Source organism: Leiobunum rupestre, chromosome 11 (assembly GCF_980474605.1).
Source record: "Leiobunum rupestre chromosome 11, qqLeiRupe1.1.hap1, whole genome shotgun sequence".
NCBI classification, from domain to species: Eukaryota; Metazoa; Arthropoda; class Arachnida; order Opiliones; family Sclerosomatidae; genus Leiobunum; species Leiobunum rupestre.
In genome coordinates, this window is record NC_143394.1 from 40,794,103 (window position 1) to 40,804,063 (window position 9,961).

General features: G+C 33.2%; 2 protein-coding genes across 3 annotated transcripts; both read right to left on the minus strand.

Moving 5' to 3' along the window:
• Positions 1–194: 194 nt before the first annotated feature.
• IntS3 (integrator complex subunit 3) lies at positions 195–6,684 on the minus strand. 2 transcript variants are annotated; one of them, XM_090164303.1, is made up of 22 exons: positions 6,531–6,684; positions 6,212–6,295; positions 6,064–6,147; positions 5,889–6,002; positions 5,746–5,830; positions 5,614–5,680; positions 5,400–5,547; positions 5,101–5,328; positions 4,667–5,026; positions 4,511–4,602; positions 3,878–3,972; positions 3,543–3,813; positions 3,308–3,469; positions 2,982–3,240; positions 2,719–2,923; positions 2,533–2,646; positions 2,421–2,469; positions 2,167–2,334; positions 1,988–2,100; positions 1,838–1,910; positions 696–864; positions 195–633 (listed from the first exon to the last, which is right to left on the minus strand). In XM_090164303.1, exons 1-22 carry the CDS (start codon positions 6,603–6,605, stop codon positions 559–561), a joined length of 3,090 nt encoding a protein of 1,029 aa, XP_090020429.1. In that variant the 5' UTR covers positions 6,606–6,684; the 3' UTR covers positions 195–558. The 2 variants fall into 2 exon arrangements, with proteins under 2 accessions (XP_090020429.1, XP_090020428.1); XM_090164302.1 differs by having other exon boundaries at positions 2,412–2,469.
• Positions 6,685–7,156: 472 nt separating this feature from the next.
• LOC149922850 (transmembrane protein 169) lies at positions 7,157–9,102 on the minus strand. The gene is made up of 2 exons (XM_090162837.1): positions 9,003–9,102; positions 7,157–8,848 (listed from the first exon to the last, which is right to left on the minus strand). Exon 2 carries the CDS (start codon positions 8,834–8,836, stop codon positions 7,826–7,828), a length of 1,011 nt encoding a protein of 336 aa, XP_090018963.1. The 5' UTR covers positions 8,837–8,848; positions 9,003–9,102; the 3' UTR covers positions 7,157–7,825.
• Between the last annotated feature and the right edge of the window lie 859 nt (positions 9,103–9,961).

The window sequence follows — 9,961 nt, forward strand, 5'->3', positions numbered from 1 at the left end:
AAATAATAATAGTGCTAAAAACCATTAATTTTCACATTTACAATAATAAAATAATAATTTACAAGTTTGCCATTTTTACCCCTTTCCTTCTCCATGAACTTTTATAAATTCCATAAATACGCATTTGTAAATACGGTATTGTTATAATAAACAAAAGTATGTATCTGTACCTGAATAAAATCCTTTTAAATAAATAATTTGTAAAAGTTTTATTATTTTTTTCTTAAAAACGGGGCAAGAGAGAAATCATTTCTCAGCACGATTATTACAAACAATATTTACATTAATGATACATGTAATTCAATAGCTTATTTTTTAAGTTTTAAATCCTACATGCTTTGGCTCCAGTTCAATTCTTCAATTCATTTGGTGAAAATAATGCACAGAGGAGAAATAGTACCCGGGTCACTCGCGTCCGATATTGAAGTCTTTGAGGCTGTGTGAAGTCCTTAGTTTTTTGCTAGTTTCATAAGTTTTTTTTGGATCCTTAAAAATGAAACACTTTAAACATTCTTTCTGGTGAATTTGAAATTTGTTTTTTTTTCTGCAAACAGAAACTCAATCACTATCCGAACCAACAATGCTAATTTTTTTCTTCTTTCTTGGTCCTTTCGGTTTAACAATATCTTCATCCTAAATGAAATTTTACCAATTAATTAAATTTCTAAAAAGAACACCCTACGATTTCCATTTACCCCACTACTTTCGAATTCTGTTTCAGAATCTGTCGAAACTTGTTTATTTTTTGCAGAATTTTTATTGACTGTTGCATTAGAATTTCCTTTAGATCTGCCAGAAGTGCGTATGCTTTTAACCGGTTTTATATCTTCCAGATCCTCAGCCAGTGCAAAGAGGTCGCTATACCTAACAAATTAGAATTAACGGAATTAGGCTTAGTGTGATAATAAGTAGGGGTGTGAGAGTCCTAATTTTCTAATAAGTGTCCTATTCGAGCCCTAAATTTTATCCTAACCATACAAAATCAGAAAAAAATATTTTAACTAATTATTCATTATGTACTTAACTAATTATTAAATTTATATGACCAATTTGAAAGTTCCAATATTAAAATATTACAAAAATTCTCAAAAACTAAATTTTATCACTTTATCAGGGATTTATCACTTTTGTGATGAATATTTACTAAATAAAATTATTTGCGGAATATTTGGAAGCAAAGCAAAAAAGAATCGCCAGAAAATAAGGGACTCGCCAAGTGTTTTCATTATTATAAACTCAAGTCCACTGAGAGTAATTTTTAAGCCTTAGCAAAGAACCCGGGTACCCAATCGAGTCCTAGAAAAACGATTTTAGAGTCCGGGTACCCGATCGAGTCCTAGAAAAACAATTTTAGAGTCCAAGTACCCAATCGAGCCCTAGAAAAACGATTTTAGAGTGCTCAAGAAGAGTACTCTTAATTTTCGAGTACTAGCACAGCCCTAATAATAAGTAACATAAAATGATAAGTTTGTCGTCCTTACACAAAAAATACCAAAATTGCACTAGCTAGCGGAGACTTGTGGAAATTTCCTTTTGATAATATAACTGTCTATGTTCACTAGTTTACGGATTTGAAGTCAAGTCTTATTGTAGTTTAAATGTAAACAAAAACTTTTTGGCTAAATAATTATGAATTATTAAATCAAAACAAAATTAAGAAACACTTATTTTGTCTCTAGTCTACAGTTAATTAACCTATTTTTTTTTATTTGTGAGAGGTTAGTTAAGGCAGTAATAAGTAAAAAATTATTGGATAAGGTTACAAATGTCATACTTATTATTGTTGTGCTACTTATAGTTTAATTAATATATGCATTACTAAAGTTCAAAAGCTTGCCTGGATTTTTGGGCTTCCGTACAACATTGTTGAACTTGAAGTAAGGCTGCTTGTATAGCATCTTGACTAAATACTATAGAAACAGGGGATGGTTAGTAAATAATAGTAATAGTTTGATTTTTTATAGTTCTACAACTATCAGTGACTTACGAGGCAAAGGCTTGGAGCTTTGCGCCATACTTGTTTGCAAACATTGCCGAAGGTGATCTAAATGAGCTAATGTTTGTTCTAAGGTTGGATTTTGAGTTTTAGGCGTCGCTTGCCTGTGAAAAATTAACCCAAGAAATTAGTACAACTTAATATAAAGTTATTACGAATGGAGCAATTACCTTTTTCTTTTATTTGTAAGTGAGCATGAGCGCCCCAGTTGGGTACTGATCATGTCAGCTAATTTATCTTCATTTTCTTGACACCAATACTTTAAAATTGACACAACAAACTGATCTGTTGGTTTTACATCTCGACACATTATGTGCCTTAGTAAGTCTTCAGACGGGCTATTTAAGAAAAACATTTCAGTTGAATAATAACATTCCAGAGGTACAACGCAAGGCACAGAAGGAAATACACGTACTGTACATACCTAACTTGCTTTAGAAGCAACAAAATACTTGTAAGAGCCTCTGCGTGAGCTAAATTTAGTAATCAAATTGTAAATACTTCAAATAAACTGAGAAATTATTATAAAACGGTACCTTGGAATTCCAATTTTGGTAAGATAGGTAATACATAGTCGACCGGAATATTATGAGCGGCTATTAATTGCCATAAACAAAACTGCTCAAACGTATCCCACTCTAAACTTGCGTCTAAATAGTGTGTTTAAAAGAATTGGTAAATAAAGAGAAACATTTTAAAATAATTTAAACGAAACAACTAACTTAATATCGACAGGAAAGAGTCCTTTCTAAACATGATAACGTTTCCTTGCAAAATGTGACAAACTAAATCTTGTAACTGAGAGGAGTCGATACAAGATACGATTAAATTTAACAATTCGGCATTTCCTATCGCGATGGTAGGAAACTGGATATATATCGATGGGATAAGATAACAAAACAACCGAACATCATCCTCTTGACATAGCTGTTTAGATTGAAGAACATTAATGTAAGTCTGAATCACAGTACTGAGAGTACATTACTTTGAGATCACTAAGCAAAGAGGACGACAAGTCTTTGGATTCGAAAGATTTAACATAGTCTCTATAAGATGACATTTTGTCATCCGCGATTCGGCTGACTTTCACAAAATACAAAAGTAGGTAGCCTAGCCTAGGCTGCTGCGTAGCCAACTCTGTTAATATCATTAGCAAAGGTTGCCGACTGGGATCTTCCTCGGGCGTTTGGCACAAATTCCTAAACATTACGAATAAAGGTGATCCAATGGAGTCTTCAATTGTTCTAAAAATTAATATGGAAAAAAGGTTGTAAAATCAACTTAGTTTTGGCGCGAATATACAAAGCTTACTCATCATCGACGTGATCTGGAAATATTTTCCTCCTAATTTCATCATTCAGTATGGTTGATAAACAGCCACCCAATGATACGGCCATATCTTGATCGAATGAATTTTCTTGGAGTACTTTCTGTAATAGTTTCTCCATAATTTCACACCTGGACTCGTTATCCCTAAATTAAATTATAGGAAAAGTTAAAAAACCAGTTTTATGCACAAAGAGCTCTCATTTAGATTTATATCTACTTCTCATTCTGCATAATAACAATATTCTCTCTTATTTCTCCATTCAGAATATCTAGGGAATCCGATATGTCAACTGAATTATTTTTTTCCGTCGTTTCTTGAATGGGCCGGAATTTTGTTTCTTTAATTTTGAGCTTCCCTAATGGAATATCATCTTCATCTTCACTAAACTGAGCCTCATTTTCCATATTGTTCGACAATGTTGTATGATTAGTGTCTAAAAACATAACCGGTGGTTCTCGTCCAATGGGTACCGAATCTTCTTGTTTTACTGCGTAAAATATTTTGAAATTTAATTTTTTGATTTTAGTGTTACAACTTGAGAATTTTCGTACCCTCAACATTTGAACAAAATTCTGAAAATGATTCTTGAATCATTGCTCTAAGCTCTCGATCTAGTTTTGGATTGTCAAATAAGGGAGACAAGGACCTAAAAAAAAAAGACAATGCATTGAAAAGCTGTTAAAACATATTATCATTAGTCTGTAATATTGTTTTATAAGTATGACACTTCATATGGGACTTTTAAATTTGAACTTTTTTTCACTCTCTCATGAAGCTTTTCCTAAGGATTAACTCAGAAAAATAATAAAAATAGAGTACTCGCTCAAGATCTTCGAGCCTAGTACTTGGCTCGAAGCTCGAAAAGCATTAGTTGGACAGCTCAAAAATGGTTCGAGCCTTCAACCGAGGCCTAGCCATAACTTTCGAAACTTTTATTCTTAAAAATGGTGGGAAAAGCTACGAAAAAAATTCCCTTTGGTATCTTATTGGGTGAGTTACAAGTCCTAGTTGATTCTGATTAATCACTAATTTTAAATGTAGAAAACAAAACCAAAACTACAAAACATAGGGTGCCCTAGCTGTTAATTGTCAGTCGTCGATACTTGAAAAGTGAAATTTCTCATTCTCGAAACCAAAAATACAAGGCTTGCACATGCCTAATAATATCTAATAAAAGAACATACGGTAAAACTCTCTTCTCCAATATCTGTCTCAATGATGTAAAAATGCCTTGTTTAACTTGCACAGCAAGTGATATACAGAAGTTAGGCATTATCTATAAACAGTGATAAAAATTAATTAATGTTTAATTTTTTAATTAAAAAAACAATTTTCATTACCCTGCATAAAAAATCTAACAAGGTGGCTGTAATGGCTGGATGAGGTCTCATAGAATGGTACATAACTAATATCGCCGGTTCAATATTCATAATATTGTCTTTTTCGGGATCAAAGAATAACCAATCGTAAAACAAAGATAATTTAGCATTCGAGGCTGCAACGTTGGACGTGCAAGTTGTTAATAACCAGCCAATCACGGCCCATCTTGGAATGATATCCGAGCACAGCGCTTCATTGGAAGGGTGTATAACACCGCATATAAAACGTATAAGGTCACAGCGTAACGACTGACTTTCTGGAGTTGTAAGGTACTGTCTTTGAAACCAATCTTGGTACCTTTTTTGTTGGCCAAATTTGACCTAAAATGATAATGGTGGAACGATATTTTATTGTACTATGATTGAGCATTTTTTAGAAAAATTTTGAAACTTACCGAGGATGTGAGAAAGACAATTTTTCTCTCCATGTCAGGAGTGAGCCGGCACTGTAAAAATCTTCGAGAAGTTCGTGTCGTTAACAGTTGAAGAATACCAGTGAACGTTGGACACAAAGAAGTTGGACTTCCAAGTAAATCCCGCCATAACTTTTCAAACTCGGGTATTCTAGCTACATTTTGCAGTAAGCGTACCAAATCGCGGCCAATCATCATACAGTCAGAAAACTAAAATAAATCATTTTAAATATAACAATAAATATTTTAGAATAATGACAATGATGGAGAGTGTAAATTACCCTTTCCCTTAGGAGAGAGATACAGAAGTCAACTTCCCGTTGTCTCATAGTAACTATATGAGCAACTGGACCTCCATGGTCTAATATTAGCCTTAAATAGGTATAAACTATCGTTGCAACTAAATCGGGAATTCTTTCCACCCATGGCCTGCAAAGAAAAGAAACTACCCAGATAAATATTTACACAAAATACCTAAATATTCAAGTGACGCACCTATTGTCAATGAATAGATCTAACAAGGACTCCGCTAACCATACATTTTTTTGAGAGATATCACCACCTAATAAAAAAAAAGTTGGTAATTAATCATGTAAAAATAGAAATAAATTTAAAGACTTCACAAACCCGCAATTTGTCTCAATAGATTAAAACATAATAAATCACAATTAGCTACAGAATTCTTTATCATTTCTCGAACCACCCATAATATCTATAAATGAACGTGGGTTATTAAAGCTCATTTGTTAGTGATATTAAATTTTAATTACCTGTTGCCTACAGGCGTCGTTTAACTTGGTATACTTTTCTAGAATAATTTGGTTTAATTGTCCCAAAACAAATTTTAATCCGTCTCGGGTAACAAAAGTGAGGTCTCTAAAGTACTGTTGAAAAAAAAAAATTATTTTAGGTGAGATTTCTAGCATATTATTCTATTATTTATACTTGAGGTGCGCTTATCGGATCTGACAAAACTCCAACTAGCAATCCTAAGCTTATATCTTCGTGAACTTGTGGTCCTTTACAAACCTATAACATAATGTCACAGAAAAATCAAAAATGTTTAGTTATATATTTCAATTAAATACTATACCGCTTCAGTTAAAGCATCGTGGGCTTTTTTCTCAGAAACTCCATTGATTAACGTTAGTAAATTATTATAACAGCGATCGTACCTCTGAAAAGAAAAATTATATATTGGAAATTTTAAGCTTCTGAAACATTAATATCCTTTACAAAAAAATTATCATTAAATTAATTAACATTAACAGATAACAGTCCTTTACACGTGCAAAAATACTACATCGAGCGCCATCTAGGGGCGATAAAAAAAAGCACAGACAATCCCTTTGTATGTCGCCAAGCCCTAAAGTTAATTATGGGGTATTTATTCGTAAATATGCAATTTTTACCTCATCCAGCTCATCTTTAGCATCAACTGGCGTTAAACTAAAAAGTCGCGATGTAACAGTTTTATTTGGCTCCATGCTATTTTGCCATTAATTAGGAAAATGTGGAGCAGGGTTACATAGGGACACTCCAGTATGGCGCCATTTTGCGCATTGATATTAGGGAGACGGAAAGCCGGTTCTTAAATCGGGACTATTTTTTCACGATTTAAAGAGACTGGGGGCCGATAGATCAAATAGTTCTATTACTATTCAATTTATAATCGAAAAATTTATATTTTGCACATTAAAAAGTCTATCCCTCTACCGAAATAACAAAACCCAAATATTATGGTAGGTAGAGGAAAAGCTAAAAAATATTTCTATAAGATGATAATTAGATTTATGTATATTATGACACAATCCTGACTTTCCTGTATTATGTAAATTTGTTGCCTATTTATTTACCAAATGAATTGCTTTGCTGAGCTACAATAAGCTTTTATACAATTAACAGGAATGTTAATGTAAAGTAACTATATAATCCTTATAGTGATACTTATAAATATGAATGATAAAATATTACATATCAAATAACATTACCTATGTCAATAATAATATATGCCAAAAAATACAAGGAAAACTAAAATTATATATTTTTATTTAAAAAAAATAAAGAGAAAAATAATACTTAAAACAGTTACCAGATAAGAAATATATGGTAGAATCCTCAAATATAAAAAAAAAATCTTTGGGTAATTAAACTGATAAACATACTAGCCTAATTAAATATCACAGACAAATATTTGGCGGCAAAGACATGCACAAAAAAAAATTAAAATTGGTACCTTATATAAAGTAAAAAAGGATATTACAAATTTCAAGTTATTTTTTCTTTCTTCTGAGTGTATAAATACAGTATAAATGGTTTTTCCTTTTTTTTTTAAGAGTGGTATCCAAATTTTACTTTTAATTATTTCATTTTTGAGCAAATGCTCGTTTAATTTGACTTTTTAAATAATTTTTCGTACTTCTGCTTTATTTAAAGTTAAAAAAAGTATAACATCACCACGTTAAAATATGTAACAAAAATATTGGAAGAGTATTAGATCAGAACTTGTTCCTAGCCTAAAGGACATATATAAGATGAACAAAGTGACTTTCACTCGTAAAAACACAAGCTAGTAACCTCTAATTTCAGTTTTGTTTGTAGATGGTCACTAGCCGTCTAGCTATAAATTGGTACATGTATGAATTATCATTGCATAAAATGATATGCGTAAAAATGAGGTATGAAGATTGTAAAAAAAGCTAAGGGATTACAATGCCGTATCTAACATGGGGGGTTTCTTCTCTAAAATATTCGTAGGGTTTTGAATTTCGGTTAAAATAACGACTTCATAAGGTGCACATTCTTCAATGTGACAAGCGCAACACAACCAGCCGTAGAAACCTTTCTCCCAATCCACGACTTCCATACGCCACTTTTCAAAATGCCATGATACCTGAACAAAGGCGGCATACAACCCCAAACCGATACTGAATGTAATAATAAGAAATGGGTATGCCACAATTAAGACTGGGCTGATAAAAACCTTATGGGCCAAAGATTTTCGTTCGCTAAAGTAAACAAGCATATTGTACCAAGTCAAAGTTCCCGTACAAAATGAATGAACACCAGAGATGAGCAGAACTAAAGGGAATACCATCAAAGTCAGAAACAATACATGGGGTCCTTTTCGAATACCAAAGAAACAATCATCTTCCTCTTCGTTTTGTTTTTGGGCTCTGAGATTATTCTCTAGTTCGTCTAGTTCTTCCCGAGACATATGCACTTGCATATCCATAGTTTGTCCTTTCTTACGACCCCTCTTCACGGTTCCAGTCATAGTTACAAATCTGTTGCCATCACTTCGACGGGCATTTAATGCACATCTTTCCGTGATGGTTTGTTCGGAATCACATCGACTTGAATCTTGGGATTGGTATTCGCTGGAGTCCCGATTTCTCTCGTGAAAAGGCTCTTCTATTACAATGTCCACATTTTTAGCCGGCGTAAAAGAACAGTTTTTTCTACCCTTGCCACTGTAAGTTGGAGTTGATATATGTTTCGCGTTTTGGTTGTTATACACTTGCTCTTGCGAAACTGATCTTAATCGTGGCGAAGCTTTACTATCTTTAGGGGAAAGTTTTGGATAATGCTGAGGAGTATTGAGTATCACTGCGGAGGCTGGTGATGTGTTAAGTTGGTTACTGCTCGATGATCTTGGAGATGACTTAGCGCCTCTTTTTCGTGGTGGAATGAAAACTGGTCGCTCCTGAATTTCCATTTTGAGTATTTACTAGTGTTCAATGACCAATAACCTTTAGGGGCCTTGGCTCATAGTTTCTTATGCCAACTTTAGTTGCTTCTGGATTTTTACATCCAATCCCAAGTTTTCCATTCAAATTACTTAACAAATACCCTCTTATTAAATTATAAACGTTGCGACATACCTACAAAAAGCATTTATAATCCACAAATCATAATTCTCAGCGGTTGACAGTGGCCCCTATAAATTTTCTTCTTAACACAACATTACAAAAGTCGTTCTTATATAGAAGTAGCACCTCCATCTATCGGGGAAATATTAACTGTATTAACAATATTTTATTAAATAATAATAGAGATGGTGATTTTTAACTTTCTTGAATAGGTTAGGAGAAGTATTTTTAACTTATTAAACCCTGTTTATTTAAACGCCACCAAATCCTTCAAAGATTTATTACTAGATGGCGTTCTTAAACCATTATAGAAATTATTATGATAAATCGAAAACTGAATTATCGGAAAACAATATAATGGATGAATTTTGCCAATTGAACGGCGTATTACACCAATAAATGATTTTTCATCGACTAAATACAAATTTTATTAGTTAGATGTTATTATTTTTCCTTTGAGGAAAGTGCTACCCTTTAAATTTAATTTCAAATGTTCAAAATTAGTCTCATTTATTAGAGTAGAGTATACTTTCTGAATTAATTTCTGGGATGGCATAATGTTGCAGGTGTTATTTTGTAGAAACGGCAATAAAAAAGCGCCTATGTTATAATTATTCCCTTAACAAAAGTTTCAAAATGAATGGATCATTAAATTTTACAACATACAACTTTCGGGCGGAAAAATTACGCGTATAAAAAAGCCCTCGACTCGTCAGTCGGGTCTCTGTGAAGCGTCATCTGTTGGCCAGAAACCGAAGCTGACTTGGAATGCAATTTGAATATTTACATACGCGTACGCCCACCGCCAAAAGTAGCCTGAAGAAGAAACACTCCCTCCACGTTTCGCCCAATGGCGATCTAGAGATCGGAACTCTGTCATCCAGCTAGAGCTCTTTCCCGAAAGCGCGGAGGAACGAAAAATTACCGGCGAATGGCGGCCTTCGAAAGAGGAAGCTCTGTATTTTATCGCC

Excerpts from the sequence above, each read along its gene's own strand:
- IntS3 (XM_090164302.1), bottom strand. The coding sequence starts at position 6,605 with ATGGAGCCAAATAAAACTGTTACATCGCGACTTTTTAGTTTAACGCCA. Across the intron at positions 6,296-6,530 it reads CTAAAGATGAGCTGGATGAG|AGGTACGATCGCTGTTATAA; the intron begins GTAAAAATTGCA and ends TTTTCTTTTCAG. Across the intron at positions 2,470-2,532 it reads ACCAAAATTGGAATTCCAAG|CTCACGCAGAGGCTCTTACA; the intron begins GTACCGTTTTAT and ends TACTAAATTTAG.
- LOC149922850 (XM_090162837.1), bottom strand. The coding sequence starts at position 8,836 with ATGGAAATTCAGGAGCGACCAGTTTTCATTCCACCACGAAAAAGAGGC.